Source organism: Nematolebias whitei, chromosome 3 (assembly GCF_014905685.2).
Source record: "Nematolebias whitei isolate Nwh7 chromosome 3, NemWhi1, whole genome shotgun sequence".
Classification (NCBI taxonomy): domain Eukaryota; kingdom Metazoa; phylum Chordata; class Actinopteri; order Cyprinodontiformes; family Rivulidae; genus Nematolebias; species Nematolebias whitei.
This window is the reverse complement of record NC_056500.1, coordinates 27,694,869-27,711,150: the sequence shown is the minus strand read 5'-3', so window position 1 is coordinate 27,711,150 and position 16,282 is coordinate 27,694,869. Positions and strand designations below refer to the sequence as shown.

Here is a 16,282-nt window from a genome sequence, read left to right as displayed (position 1 = left end):
CCTTGTCTTTATGCCCAACAAGAAATAAATGCAAAATTTAAGATATCTGAAATTCTATATCCTTGCTATTTTACACCTTTTGTTGTTAGCAGTTTCTATATAGACTTCACTGCTCCTCAAGTAGCCATTAGCAAGATGATATCATCTAATACACTTTCCGCAGGGGATCTTTTGTGCAGATAGAAAAGGAACATCCTAAAGTCCAAACTCGTATCTTTTGTTTTGTTAATATTCAGTGAAAGGTTGTTCCCCTGAGCACCATTCTGCCAGTCATTGGATTTCCTCTCCTCCAGTAATGTGCCATATAGTGGTATCATCTACTTGACAGTGCTGTTTGAGAGATGAATTGGTGACCAGTTGGTGAACAGTACGAGGAATACAGCAATGGGCTCAACACACAGCCTTGTGGGACACCCATGCTGAGTGTGGTGAAAATATCTCTTTTATATTTTCTATAGCATTTTGTCTCAAGCTATTTTTATTTGGACCAAATATTTTTATTTGTTTAAACCATTCATTTTTTTAGTCTATCTGTGGTTTATCTTTGCATCACAGTTCATTTTAAGATATTCAGCCACCCTTCATCAATTTTCATTACTCACTTTTTCATGCACGATTACATGATACTCGCTGCTGATCTTCAGTGATCAGTGTGAGTGGCAAGGTACATCCTGGATGGGTCATCACCAGTCCATCACAGGACTAGAAACAAACGAAACTAACAACAGCTCTCACACCTAATTTAGAGATACCAGTCAGCCTAACATGCATGTTTTTGGTCTGTGGGAGGAAACCAAACCCGCGCATGCATGGAGAGAACTTGCAAAGTCCACCCAGATAGAACAAATGTAGGTTTAAAAGTTTCTTCTAAGTATCAGGGGTACTTGTCTCATGATGTTATTTCATTTAAGGGATAGTTCAACTTGTCTGATGTTGGGTTTTATGGAACGGTTATGAAAAATAAACATCTCGCTCTGAACAGCCTTAATTTGTGTGTGTATGGGGGAGGGGTAATTTTGACCAGCCTGACAAGCTAACAGTGTGTCCTAGACCAAAGTGCTCTCTTAAAACAATTCTTAAACATCTCACAGAGATTCACAGTCTCATTAACAAGCCCACTGATTTAGCATTACACTGCTATTCTGGCTGAAATATTATGATAATCCTGATAGTCTCTCAAGGCTGCACCAGAAGTGCTACAGCTAGCTGCTTCTGCTGCAATTTCAATTTACAAACAGCCACATAATGTAATGTAAGTAACCATGTAATGCATCACAATCAGGCTTTCTCAAAATAGCGTTAGTAAGTGTTTGCATCATCGCTCATCAATCTTTTCAGAATTAAACTTTGTTTCTTTGAACCAAACAGCTTTTTATTCTAAACAAATAACATTGGAAAATAAAACTTATATATATATATATATATATATATAATTATAATAAATGCAGAAAATAAATCCCCGCGTGTTATTATTGTTTAGTTCCCACGTGGAGGGACTGCCGCTCCAAACTGACACACGACCACACTTTCCCACCACGCGAGTGCCTCCTTGAAGCGCGCAAAGTGGGAGGAGGAGGGTGGCGCGCGCGTCAGCTCACAGGGCACGAGGCGGGCGGACCGCGGGGTGAGGATCATGCGTGGTCCACGCGCTGGAAGTGGGTTAGAGCGAGCGGCGGAGCTGGAAGGAGCTGACACGAGGAGGAGGAGAAGCGCTTCTATTCAGATTGATCATTCACAAACAGTCAGGAGCTGCAGAGGAGGATAAACAACAACAACAACAGAACCACTCTTTTTATTTATTCTTTCACGGAGTGTGAAGAGAAACTAGAATCCATGCGAGCATTAGTTGTGACAGTTCTCTCTGGTTTGGAGCTCATCATAAGAACAACTGCTCATTGGTAGTTTATTTTTTATTTTGTTTCCTTTTTTTTTTTTTGCGCTTGGAGTTAAATATTCATGTTCAGAAGAGTTGACTAGACTTCACCGCCAAAATGAGAGGTGAGTTTCTGTTGCATTCTGTATACATTTACTCGTTTTTGTACACAAAACAACTTTTTGGTTTGCAACCATGTCCAAGTCCAAAGTGCGCGAGCTGCAGGCGCGCACAGAAACATAGTCAATAATAATAATAATAATAATAATAATAATAATAATAATAATAATAATAATAATTTTAAAAGAATAACTTGCAGCCTTTAAAACTTACATGGGTTTATTTAACATAAAATCACAAGTAATTATTCCAATCTGTTCTGATGTGCTCTCCATAATAATGTGATATTTTGTTTGTTAGTTTGTTTGTTTATTATGAGTAAGCCGCTGACTCCAGTTATGTAAGACTGAGGGAAGGGAGGTGAGCCCAGTGATTCATGTGCTGTCATGTTGCAGCAGGGATTGCTATCTCTAAATAAAAAGTCTGTTTTCATTTATCTATCATTTCTTTTTTTTACCCTTAGAGAAACGTGATTAAATTTATTTTAAATTTAAAGCAAGGTTTTGTGTGCGTCAGCCATTAGCTTCTTCTTGTTTAAGGGAAATGCTTGCAGATGTGCTTTAAAGGTGCAGATGTGATTTGATTTCCCTCCATCACAGTGATGATGGGTCAGTTTGTGTTGTGTTGTCCGTACCAGGGGTACGGTGACCAGTGAGAATAAGGAGGGCCAGGAGGTGATTGACCTAGATTTGTCATTGAGGATTAGTGTGTATATGTGTGTGTTCAATGGGGGTGGGGGGGGGGGGGGGGATGGGGGCGTGCTGTGTCATCATCACCAATGAATTAACTAATGCTAATAGTTGAAAAAAGTTTTCTAGGAAGTCCTTTTTAAGGTATTTCAATGTGAGCTTTACTCGAAGGGCTCAAATTTACTTGCAAATAAAATCATTTTCAAGTTAAATGCTGTCACAAAGATTTGTTAATCACATATATGCTATTTATAATAGCATTCGCCTTTTAGATTTGTTTCGCCATGAGCATCATGCACTGCTGTGACAAGCAGGATATGGGCACAGCAAGCTGCATGAAGCACAGCAGGATTCAGTTCATCCCAGTGTCCGCGGGTGCTCACATCAACTTGAGCAGTGGTTCCCAAACATTTCAGATAAGGATCGAAATAAAATAGTATGAGACTTGTAGGTCCCAAGTACTGTATGGTTATAGAACATATTCATTTAAACATGGGCGTAATGACAACGAAGAGAGTCCTAGCTGCAATTTTTAATTCATTCTTCTCAGTTACAAAAAAAACCCCAAAACAATTACGATTCCTTTTTTTTTTTAGCACTGGAGAAGGATCCCAGCTTTGAGAACCATTGAACAATAGGGAGCGTCATTACAGTCAAACATACGACTTGGCAAAAAAAATAAAAATAATAAATTACAATATATGGGAAAAATAAGAGCAGTTAAAATGCATAACCAATAGCTTTTATTTAGTTTTTCATAATGTTCATTCATGTGAACTTTTAACTGGGAGGTATATGTGATTGAAGCAAAAAAAAAACAAAAAAACACATAAAGCAATCCTACAATCTGTGCTTTGAGAAGCTTCAGTGTGATGATAAAGTTGTGATAGGTTTGAAGTGGAGAGTTTACGTTCTGCTCTCCAAGGACATCGCTGCGCTGAGCTCCCCCTCAGATATCTGTTGAGAGAACAGCCTTGGGGAAGTTAACAGCCAAGGTGCCCTTTTCCCTCTGACAACTGCCGGCTCAGATTCTGTTACTCTTATGTAAAGTTGAGTCCACATAACTATCAGTACCAGCAAACTGTTGAAATCTATTGAGCTATCTGTGTGATATGTAGACTGTGACTGCAGATGGAGATTAATTCATGAATTAACTCTTTATGATTTGTTTAGACTCCACTGGGGCTTGATGCGGTGCCGTTTTGATAGCGGATATCTGTTTTCAAAGAATGCACATAGATAGCAAATCAAGAGAGATTTGAGCTCAAAGTGATTTTGATTGTGATGGTTTCACTGTGGTTTGATGAAAAATGCAAACTTCAAACTGGATTTCTGTGTTTGAGGTTTTTTTTTTTTTTTTTTTTTTTTTTTTGCAGATGCCCGTTGAGGTTTAGGCTTAAAGAGTGCCACGGTCATATGAATGCATTGCATCTTTTCTTATCAGTGGTGCAGCATCACAGCATGTGGCATGGTTTCTTTGTTCAGTATGCACAATTAAAGGAATAAAAAGCAGGAAAGCAAATTTCTAATTTCCAAACAGGGAACTGCATGCCGCCCATCAAACTCTATTAAAACAATAACTATATGAAAAAGTTGAGAAAAATAAATGTTTTAGGGTTTATATGAGAGAATACAACACTGCTGGAATTGCTTTTTGCCGCAAGCATCTTCCCTCACTTCTGAAAATTGGACAACTTTTAAAACCCTGCAGATTTTAACAAACACATTTTGATTTCAGGTGTATCAAGATAAACCCTACTCATGCCATGCATTTTTCAAAGTGTGAGTTTACCGTCAGGAAATATTCGAGTCCTCGCCAAATCTCAATATGTGAACCATAATTATGGTTCACAAACTGAAACATAACGATTGGCAGGCGGAAGTGCTGAAAATGAATAGCCTGAGGGCCAACCTCATACATATATTAATATACTTTTGTGCACAATGTCCCTTTGTTGGAAAACTGCTCTTGTGATACGTTGCACAGCAACACTATATGATGTTCTTTTAAGAATATAGGTTAAACACACACTACGGCAGGTAAATGTAAATGCAAGGTAAATAGGACTTTGGAGTCTGATTAGCTGAGTATGAGAGGACAAAGTCTCAGTAACTGAAGGTTTACAGCACTGATGAAGAAACTCAGTCACTGAATAGTTGAACAGATCTCATATTTTCTCCTGTGTAAAGTCAGAAATGTCTCCTTTGAACTTCAAAATTGTTTCCGTCTCAAGTTCTATCCAAAATTACTGAATTGTAACATGTTTTGAATAAACTTTGTAGAGAAAGAGAAGTGATATTAAGCAAATCAACCACCTGTCTGCATTTAAACTGAGAATTATTTGTCATCGGGGCAGAACTAAACCAACATCGATCCCAGCTATGATTAAATTTTGGTTTTCCTGGAAGAAAGATTATTCAAGGGTTTTCTGGGTAAGCTCAAGTCAGAATGAAGGAGACCTCTTGTTCAGACCCAGACAGCTTTGCTATATCTTTGAAACCTTTAAGCAAACACACTCAACGCTGCTTTAGCGTTATAAACGTATAACATGCTGCTAATGACACGAAACAGTGACGTTCGGTGGCCTGAACTTTGCAACATTCGTCAGCCAACAGACCAGAAAGAAATCTCCCGTCAGCCAATTTCATCAGAGTAAAAATAGATTTATGGTCCAGCTCAAACAGAGCTGAAATTTCACACAAATGCTTGACATGCTGCAACAAGCTGAACAGCCACTGTGAGCTATATTTGTCCCCGTGCCTTCAGCTGACTGTGCTAGATGTTTGTGCAAATAGTCCCAGATGTTGCACCACATCATGTAAAACCTTTTGGATCTGGCTCTACACTTCTAGCTTCCTCTCATGGGGTTGTCTTTCCAAACCAAATGGATGCATCCGTCCTCTCCTTAACTACTACCTTAAAACCTGCAAGAAACCAGATTGTGCTTTTTGATGAGGTTTGCCATCACAGCCCCCCCCCCCCCATCTATCCCTGTTCGCTGAATGGAAACTGTGTCAGTGGAGCAATTCCTGTTCACTGGTTCTGCCTGTATCAATCAGCTGACTGGCAGGTGAGGCGACAAGTCACAAGCGCAGCCTCTAGCTCTGCGGCCAATCAGAGCGCAGAGAGGGTGGCCACCCCGTTGCCAAGACAACCACCTCTGAATGAGGGCGTTCATGAAACACACCAGATGGGAGTTATATAACAGGTTGTAGTGGGGAGGCGGGAGAGAGGAGGACAGAAGGGGAGGGTGGGGATAAAGGGAGCTGTGGAGAAAGGGATTTTTTCCATTGGCCTTTATTTATTTATATCGCTCGGTTGCATTTTGTTTGTTGGGACATTTTTCAAACTAAGTTGCTAAAAACCTGCCATTTGCATTGCAGGAAAAGAATATTTCAGGAGGAAAACATTGGGCGTATTTCTGTTCCCCAAGTCAGAATCAAAGACCAGTGTCAGTCAGTAACCTTGTGTGCTTTTCACTCGGTCTGTGACGCACACGTTTCTGCTCGCAGAGTGACTCACGATTGATTGGATTTGAGTATTTTATCAAAGTGCCTTTAGAAAACTGATTTTCTGGAGAGCCGTGAAGACCCATTAAATCCTATTTTGTGATTTAACAGGTTACCTAATATCCTTGAGTGACCTGGCAAAAAGGCATTAGTAATTGTTCGGCACTCGCTGGACAAGCAGTAAAACATTTTTATATGAGAAGGCAGCTCGTTGGAGTTGTGGGCCACAAACACCATTAGGGCTGGGTGTATGGGTGCTGATTGCTTTGTTGAGATGGACATGGTTTAACAAAAGTATTCCAATTATTAATGAAACCTCCATAGAAATAAAAATATAAATGTGCTTGTTTGTTTTGGTTTGGCCTCAGTCTGTGCTGGGCGAACACCGACTGAAACAAAGAGAAACACTACGATTGGTTGAATCAAATAGTAATTCTGCGCTTTGACTGCTTGAAGGTTTTTATTACTTTCAAGGTGTGTAGTTGAAACTCAAAGAACAGTTGCGTTCATCTTGTTCCAATTCATGCTGCAAAAGCATTAGAAAGTAAACTGGTTTCACACTTGTTTTTATTTCCTTCTTGAATAACTTAAAAATGGCAGCATCTTAATCGTGACACCCGAAGACATCGGAGCTGGGCGAAGGCCCCCGATCGACGCCTTTGGTTACAGTCGTACTCCCAGATGGACCTGGCATGGCACAGTTCTTTTGTGCAACATTTTGCTCATCCTGAATGAGGAGCGTCAGGGCGAGAGAGGCCTGTGAAACTTTATAACCCCAGGCTTCAAGCTAATGCAATTGAGCTGCTATTCTGGGGCTGAGGAGGCCCGGCTACTTAGACAAACAGCATAATGAAAAGAACAGGCTGTGCTTGATTAAGAAGGCTCAGGCTTCCACAATGAGCACAAGATCTATAATGTATACACAGTTCAGTTTGCATTCTTCACACTCCTCTGGTTTCCTTACAGTCCTTCCTTACACTCATTATTATTACTTAAGTTTTAAACTATAAAAATGCACAAATTGGAATAATCAAATAATCATTTTGAACGCAGCAAGCTTGGAGGACTTATTTGTGTTGAAAATCTTGGCTGAGTAAATATTGATCTGTTATAAACTGCCAGCTTCGTTTGATACGGCTGAAGAGATTTATTGATAATATCTGCAATAAAAAGCAAACGTTGAATGTTCAGTGAGTGTTTCTGTCACGAATAGGCCCTGTGAGCGGAGATTTCCATGTTTGGTTATATTCATTTAGAATAACGACCTAAAATATTAAACAATAATTTATGAGTAATGATTATAATAATTATGATTTATAAATATGTATCTATTTTAATAGACTTAATCAATCATTTCTTAAATTAGATTGCTCAAATTGTTTGTAAAATAAGAAAAATAAAGTGTCACGTTTTGCCAGGGTTCATTGAGATCGTAAAGTTTTGTTTACCCAACTGTGAAGATGTTCAAAAGTATTTAGTGATAAAAATGGAAAACAGCACATTTTTACTTTATGAGTGTTTGTTTTAAAAGAACACACCTCTGTAATTACCTAATGACATGTTCTATTTGCGTCTTTCTTTTTCTTTGTAGCTCAAATAGAAATAATTCCTTGTAAAATCTGTGGGGACAAATCATCAGGCATTCACTACGGTGTCATCACCTGTGAGGGCTGCAAGGTGAGTTCAGAACCAAGCTGTAAAAAGGAAAATACAAAACTGTAAAATACTTCAAAATAACCACCGAATCAGCCATTTGCTACCTTTGTAAAGTTCACATCTTGCTTGTGTTTTGTGTTTGTGCAGGGCTTTTTTCGGCGCAGCCAGCAAAACAATGCTATGTACTCGTGCTCACGGCAGAGGAACTGCCTCATTGACCGGACCAACCGTAATCGCTGTCAGCACTGCAGGCTGCAGAAATGTCTCGCACTCGGCATGAGCCGCGATGGTGAGTTCAGTTTTCACGTTATACTTGGTTGGAACTCGTCACTAAAAAGCGTGTTTGTGTTTGTTAGCAAAATATTCCATAAACCACTTGACATAATGAAACTCTTAGAAATTTATACTTGGATGTGCGGCTTACTAGTTAACTTTGGGAGTTTACCTGAGTCAAGATGGTTGCCATGAGCTGTGTGGGTGGCTGTGGCTGAGAGGTTAGAGCAGTCATCCTCCAATGCAAGAGTTGGGGGTTTGATTCCAGCAGTCACATGCCAAAGTGTCTCTGGGCAAGACACTGAACTCCTCATTGCCTCCGATGTGTGTCCCATCGGTGCATGAATGTGATAAAGCACTGATTATTCTTTGTATAGATCTAGTAGAGTGCTGTATGAATGGGTAAATGAGAACACAGATTGTGTTGTAAAGCACTTTGAGTATCTTGATAAGATAAAAAGCTCTATATAAATACTGTCCATTTATCATGAGCTGTTTGCCTTAGAAAACACAATAATGACTATGTCGGTCGCTTTTAAAGGTATTGAACTGAAATTTGAAGTGTTCGCAGCTGAGAGTTAGTCACAACCCTTACTCTGAACTTTGTCTAAATCTCTGAAAGACCATCAGTGATGCACATTCAGTCAAGTAATGCTAGGCCTTTCATGTACTTATACTCTCCCAATGCTCGCATGTGCTGAGTAAAATGCCACTTTAAAGTTAAGAAATGTTACATTTCTGTACTGTCCTGTTGCAGCTGTGAAGTTTGGTCGCATGTCCAAAAAGCTGCGTGACAGCCTGTACGCAGAGGTCCAGAAACACCAACAGTCCCAGGAGTGTGCCGGAGTCGGTGCCCGCGAGGACAACAGTGAAGTGGCCGACCACAACTGCACGTACAGGAGAGGCTCCAGCGCGGCCCTCAGCGACCTGGATGACATCACCACCCTGCCTGAAGGCTTGCTTTTCGACCTGCCGCTGACACCGGAAGATGGCGGGGGAGAGTACTGTAACCTGGACATGCTGGGAGGAAGTGCAGGCAGCAGCTCATCCTCTCAAAGCTCACCGGAGCAGAACAGCTTGGACTTTGCTGATGGGAACAACAGTATCAAGCACGAGTACCAATTGTTGCACGATTCTGGACTCTTCTCACACGCAATCCTCAACCCTGTGCCAGAGGGCTGCTCCCTGCTGGAGATAGGTCAGTAATAACTCCACTGACTGTGAAAAATGGTTATGAACTCTAAATATGTTCTTAAAACATCAGCGATGCGGGTTGAATACAGAGATAAAATGAGATGTTCCTTCATTTAGAGCGTATAACCCAGAGTGTGATGAAGTCCCACGTTGAGACAAGCCAGTACAGCACAGAGGAGCTGAAGAGGATGGCATGGAGCTTGTACAGCACAGAAGAAACCCGCTCGTACCAAACCAAGGTGAGCGTTAAACTCATATCTGTTCCAGTGAATTAAACACATGACAGAACCTCATCCACAGGATTTATGAACAACCAAGTTTTGAAGAAAGTATTTAATTAACTTCTTAACATGCTGTAGATTTTAAGTAAACTGCAAGCTGAACTCTAAATTTCAAGTTTCTATTTAGAAAAAATGTCATAATTACAGGCAAACAGATCTCGGATCTCTACAATAAATCAGTCTGGAGAAATCCTTTGTACTTACGCAGATGAATGGCATGCTTTAGTTTGGCAGTCACTTAAATGACAGCAACACTTCAAAATCAAACGTCTTCTCACTAAACAGGCATTTTTATGTGTTTCTGGGTGTGCACCTTGGGGTAATGTGTCACTCAGACATTCAGTTCAATTTCAGTAACCGTCAATCCAAAGAAAGCAATGAAACACAACTTGTCTGAAAGGAGCTGCTGGCCTCACGGGACCTTTCTGTGCACTTTTCTCTTCCAGTCAGCTGAGGTGATGTGGCAGCAGTGTGCCATGCACATCACCAATGCAATCCAGTATATAGTGGAGTTTGCAAAGCGCATCTCTGGATTCATGGACCTCTGTCAGAATGATCAGATTATCCTCCTCAAAGCAGGTCAGTGCACGACACCAACTTCTCAGCCCTGCAGGCTACAATCAGTTCTCCACAGCCAACACTGTCTGTTCAAGCTCAGTTGGTAAAAAGATACATGTCATGTTAGCTGTCGGGGGTGGATCACTTGCAGAGTGACTGGAAAAGGTGAATGGTTGTTCTTCCTCTGAAAAATGGCTGCTTTGTTTTAATAACAAAGGAACAAATCGATCCTCTAATCAAATATACCTCATGTGTTTCAGGAGCAGCACCCTTCTTCAGACAACCAAACGTTTTTAGTACTTGTGTAACTTTTTGAGTTTACATCTATAAAAGGTTAACTAGTCTGAAGAACAATGAGCCCAAAACAATGCAAAAAAGTTTTACACATGAGGGTTTTTTTCTGTGCTTGAATCAAAGTGTTCCCTTTTGGTCCAGCACCCATTCCAATCCATTTTTAGACAGCTTTATGATATATATGTTTCATTATACAGCTTCTTCCATGCTGCTTCCTTTGCATCACACCATAACAATGTCAACTTAAATCGTAAACCTCCACAGTATGTCTAATCTATGTAAACAGGAAGTTAAAATATATGTGGTTTTTTTTACAACGACATCTTCAAAACAACAAACCAATCATAATGTGGAACTCCTTTCAGCAAAAAAAAAAAACAACCAAAAAAGCCTATAGCTCCTATATAGATAGCTCCAATGTTTTACAGTTGGTTTATACTGAAAGATAATGGACAGTTAATATCTGTCCTGTTGTATAAACTTTTCTGAATGGACTCCATGGAGAAAAAAGTTGTTTAATTCTGGATAGATTGACAAACTAATGGCTAGTCTGAGAGGGGTCGAGACCAAAATGTTGTTGCTGCTTTAAAACAACTCAAATCACACAGAAATGTCACTTCATGCAAGCTCAAACCTTCATATTGCAGTCAGTTTCACAGTACAGTAGTCCCTCGCTTATCACGGGAGATCCGTGCCCTGAAGACCTGCGATAAGTGAAAAACCACCAAGTAGGAATAGTAGTACAAGTAGTAAGTAGTAGTTTATTTTAGTATATTATATATGCATTTTAAACCATTCCCACACTCTTGCAATATTCTATACAATGTTTCTAAACTCGCTCTAAAAGAGCACAGAATGTCACGATGTCAGCTCTCTGCCTCGCTGCTCTTTGCCACCTGCCAGAGCTCTTGGCCACGCCCACTTCTCCGCTGCAGAGCGAAGATATGACACGCTGCAGGAGGAAGCTTCTCCTGCAGCAGGTGCTAAATAATTAAAATTAATTTATTTTAAATTAAAAACTCCATGTCGATAGTGCGTCTCATCCGTCAATCAGTCAATTGTGTGTCATGTCCAATCTTACTTTGAAAAACCGCGATAGAGCAAGTACGCGAAAAACGAACCGCGAAGTAGCGAGGGACTACTGTGCATGTTTATTTGCATTAAAAATTGTTTGCAAGCACAAATATTAACAGCTAGCTGTAGCGAACTCAGATCAATCAAAGAACCATCCACAACAAGTAAGATCAACGGCGTCAGAAGCATCCGTAATGTGGGGGGGACACAATGATGTGTGTAGGTGTGTGCGCGCGCGACTAACACAGAGATGTCTCCATCTCCTCCACCTGTGCGCGTTTTCTGCCGAAGCAGAAGGAGACGCACAGAAACACTGCAGGTGTTACACCATATTCTGTGACCATGGTATATTGTGACCATGGCAACAGGCTTCTGTGTTTAGAGTTGGAAGTAGCCAGGAAAACCTGGAGTGGAGTTTTAGTGGTTTGAGTATTCTCCTATTAATCAAGTGGAATGGATTTGTTCAGGAAGAAAGAGAAACTGCGCCGCCTGAACTAATGTTTCATAGAAAAAGTGAGGGGGTCCAAATGAACGTTTTTGGAATGTGGGGGGACTTGTCCCCTTCACATATAATGGTTGTGACGCCTATGAGTTAGATAAGAATTATCCATAACATTTCCACAGAATTCATTTAATTTAACACCCAAAAGCAAAACTAAAGCTCTCAATACATTTTACTAACACACACGGTACATTTATAAAAACATCCTAAAACTAAACGTTACTTTTCCCTCATATAATGTGCTTGAAATGAAAGAAAGTCAAAGATTGAGTAGAAAATGTGAAGTCTTGTAAAAGAAGAGTTGTGATGTTTTTATCATTAATCAAACATTTGATACGTTTTACATCATTTTAATTAAAGTGCATCACAGCCGATAGTCATCAGCTGTGATACAAAGAATAAACTGGGCTGGTTCCTACGCCAGGACATCACTCTACCTTCAGGCAACCACATGATCACAAACAAAAAACAGTTCTGCATTTGAATTGATGGGCTGTGGCCCGGCAGCTTTCCCAAACTCACGCCCACAGTATATTGTGTTGTAAACATTTTTGTTGCAAACAACAGCAGAAAATATTTTCATAATTGCAAAAGAGGTGTGCACATAAAGTACTAACCATCACAGTAAATAAATGATGTTCTCATCACACGGAATATCAAAGCGTCCTCAGACGCCAGGTTAAAGCTTGAACAAAATGTCGTCCCAGTGAAAGAGAACGTGCACGCAGCTGTTTTCAAAGTGCACGTAAAGTTTGGTCACTAGTTCCAGGTTGATAAAGTTTCATTTGTATGTAGTAGACTTTAAAAGTGTTGGGTGACCGCCCAGCCAAAGCGTAAACACACTGCAGAATAAAATCAGCTTCTACATGAAGGGTGTCCAAAGTGCGGTGCGAGGGCCATTTGTGGCCCTTGGAGGTGTTGAACTTCACGAATTGTAGAGTTCTGGCTCAAAGGCTTAAGAGGCTGATGCAAATGCAGACCTTCTGTAAATAATTGTGATCCTTTTTATACAATTATATTTAACTTTTAGGGTTTATTTGTTTATTCATTTAAATTTATTTTTTATTTCATGGTACACATACAGACTCTTACTAAGAAGTAGACTTTTGGATAAGCCTTGGTTAAATACAGCAAATGTTTTTAAAGCTTAAAAAAAAAAGCTGTTGATTTCATAAACGATCAGCAAACTGGGCATTTTAAAGGAATATAAAGTGACATCATCTACATACAACTTAATCTACTTTTTAAGTATCCTTCGAACTTTCTATGAATCTGTTTTAGTGACTTCCAGCTGTTCCCCTGAGGATAGACTAAAATGAACTTTCCAAACATGAGAAAACAAAAAAACAATAGACCCAACAAATGAAATTAATAAAAAATGAGGCTTTCAATGTTTTGGATTTACAACAATGTAGAACTCTTTCTCCACCAGCATTAGTGAACTTTTGTCCTTTCTCCAAAACATTGTTCACTTTGTTGAGTTTAAAAGTTTAAAAAAAGTCTATGTTTAAAACTCTTCGTGGCTCATTTCATCAGTACTTTCAGTTTGACAGGTCTGGCCCACATATGAAAAAGTTTGGACATGCCTGACCTACATCATGTGTGATGCCACTAAACAAAATAAAACTAACCTATATAACTAGCGAAACTAAAGCTAACAAATGAAAAGCAGTAGTTTTGGCACATTGAAATGAATCTTTGGTTTACGTACACCAGCTACTTTCAGTAAAGTTCGAACAAAATCATCATCTGCTGACCAGAAACTAATCAAAGCTAAGTTTTTTTCAGTCATCCAGTAAATTCTGTCTTGTCCAGTAAAAGTATTTTAGTCTTGCAGCCCAACAGCAGTGATCTGTGAGCTGCTGGGCACAGTGCTGGAACAAGATGCCCCAGATGTGAACATTTAAAAGTGACATTTCAGCACCTCCTCCATCAAACTCCTTTGACTCCGTTTAGTAATAAGATTATCGCTGAGCTCGTTCCTGTTGGACTCACCGAGCCATTCTCATCAAGAATAGTTTCACATCAAGAATAGTTTTGGTTAATGTGACATGCAACACGTTTAGCTGTTTGTTTCAAAAGTAGCCAAAGTTGTTTTATTTCTTTTTGAAGCAACATATTGCACATAGCTCATGGGTGTATCTGTGTGTGGACAGGCTGCATGGACGTTCTTCTGATCCGTATGTGCCGGGCCTACAACCCCATCAACAATACGTTGCTCTTCAATGGAAAGTTTGCCACTCCTCAGCTTTTTAAAGCTCTTGGTAAGTCAGCCGCGTATAAATATTCTGCAGAAATGTGACGGTGATTCCAGGTCACCTGAAATCACCCTCCGACTTCCTTGTTTGTCACAGTAATTGCAGTCAATACTTTCCGTTTGGATTATTTATTTATTTATCTCATTTCATGGCCATCATCTTCTCCACCCAAGGTTGCGACGACCTTGTGAGTGCAGTGTTCGACTTCGCCAAAAATCTGAGCCGTATCCAGATGTCTGAGGAGGAGATGGCGCTTTTCAGTGCTGCCGTGCTGCTGTCACCAGGTGAGATAAGGTTCCTGTTTCTACTAACTTCCAGTTCGTGATAAAACCCGTGAAACTGGTAACTGACAACCAAAGCATCGATCACACGTTTGGACCAAACCACAAACTCAACAGGGTGTGTACCGCATCGCTGCTCCTCCCACCCTCTTGGCGAAAAGCTACGGTTGGAACAGTTGACTCCTGGGAAATGTAGTCATTTTGACTTGTGTTAAAGTGAAAGCTTACTGAAAGAAAACTACAAAATAGCTGCGCCCGTTTTTTTTTTTGTTGTTGTTTGTTTGTTTGTTTCATTTTAATTTTTGGTTTTTGGTCGGTTCCCGCTCCTGTCTGCTCCCGTTAGCTTTCAGTCCGGTCACGTCCCGGTCACGTGAGTTATAATGAGGTTGACTCCGGTCCCGCCGGAATCCGGCCGGAATCCGGCCGGAATCACGTGACCCTCAGTACTCCCGAAAAAATGTCATCCTCTAGTGTGTAGCATTTATTCCAGTCCCCACAGTGTTACCGCTGCTGTTGCACAAGTCTGGCGAACACTAACCAACCTGATGCGCCCACTCACCTACATCCTAGTTACCTGGCATGACTCTTCCTAAAAATAAATAAAAATGTCCACTGTAGCTGTTTGCCCTTGTTGAACGTAGAAGCAGTTTCGTCGTTAGACGCGCTTCAAACCGCTGCCATGAAAACCAACAACTTCCCTGTTTGTGTGTTTATTACATCCCATTTAGTAAACACTTTCTTTAAAGCTAATGTTAAAATAAATAGTAATATAATGAAAAGGTTTGTGATAGTTTTGTCCTGGAAGAGTTTGAATATTTTAGTGAGTGCTCAGAATACTGGAGCAATGTTAAACGAAACAGGCCAGCAAAGAGAAAAAAAAACATACATTTTTATTTTTTGTTAAAAGTTGAAGGGATAGTTCACATCTGTTGTAGTTATTTCGTTATATGTTAAAGTGATCCCCCCCCCCACCACCACCACCACCACCACCCCCAAGTGGGATTCAGTGGAAAGGTTACGAAAAATCAATATGTTACCTGTTCTGGATAGCTCTTTGGAGAAATGTGGTTTGATTCTGACTGAATTGACGAGCTAAAGCAATTTATTTTCCAATTTTAGATCTGTTCATGTCAACTCTAAATAGTGAACCATTACTTGCACATGTGGTTTGGCACTGCAGAGTTGTTCCAACAGATATATTATAATATTCTTGCTCCAGTTGCCCCAAACTGCACCAAAAAGGATACCGCTAGTTGATATTGCTGTTATATTTCTCATAAATAACTATAGAATTTTATGTAAAGAATCACGTCATTCCAAATTGACAACGATGTATTAGTTTATAAAATTTCTATAAACTAATATGGCATATTTGAGAGTGTACTAGCCCACTTGTACTACTTGGTAGCCTTTTACTCTGGTCAAAATTAAACTCTTACTTCAAACTGAGACTATCTACCACAGGTTATATATTAATTGTTCAAAATATTAAAACAGAACCCCACTTTTAAAATGTGATCTATTCTTTTACTAGTGATTACATTTATTAATCATGCCCACAAATGCAGTCTGTATGCACAATTGTGACAAATGGAATATTTGTTGTTAAAATTATGTTTAAATTACTTTGAAAGAATAATGCTGTCATCAGTGAGGTTGGTCATATTCAGATGTGCCTTAGCCTGCCTGAAGCCTGAAGTCCTGCTAAGTACAATATAT

The 16,282-nt window shown here is 39.8% G+C and overlaps 1 protein-coding gene across 1 annotated transcript; it reads left to right on the top strand.

Annotated features, from left to right (window-relative positions):
- Window positions 1-1,604: 1,604 nt before the first annotated feature.
- Window positions 1,605-14,566, top strand: rorca (RAR-related orphan receptor C a; the record flags this gene model as incomplete). The annotated part of the gene is given in 8 exon segments (XM_037674760.1): window positions 1,605-1,998; window positions 7,784-7,869; window positions 7,996-8,137; window positions 8,879-9,319; window positions 9,433-9,554; window positions 10,043-10,175; window positions 14,181-14,288; window positions 14,456-14,566. Coding segments are annotated over 8 exon segments (1,150 nt in total), but the record flags the coding sequence as incomplete, so codon positions are not given.
- Between the last annotated feature and the right edge of the window lie 1,716 nt (window positions 14,567-16,282).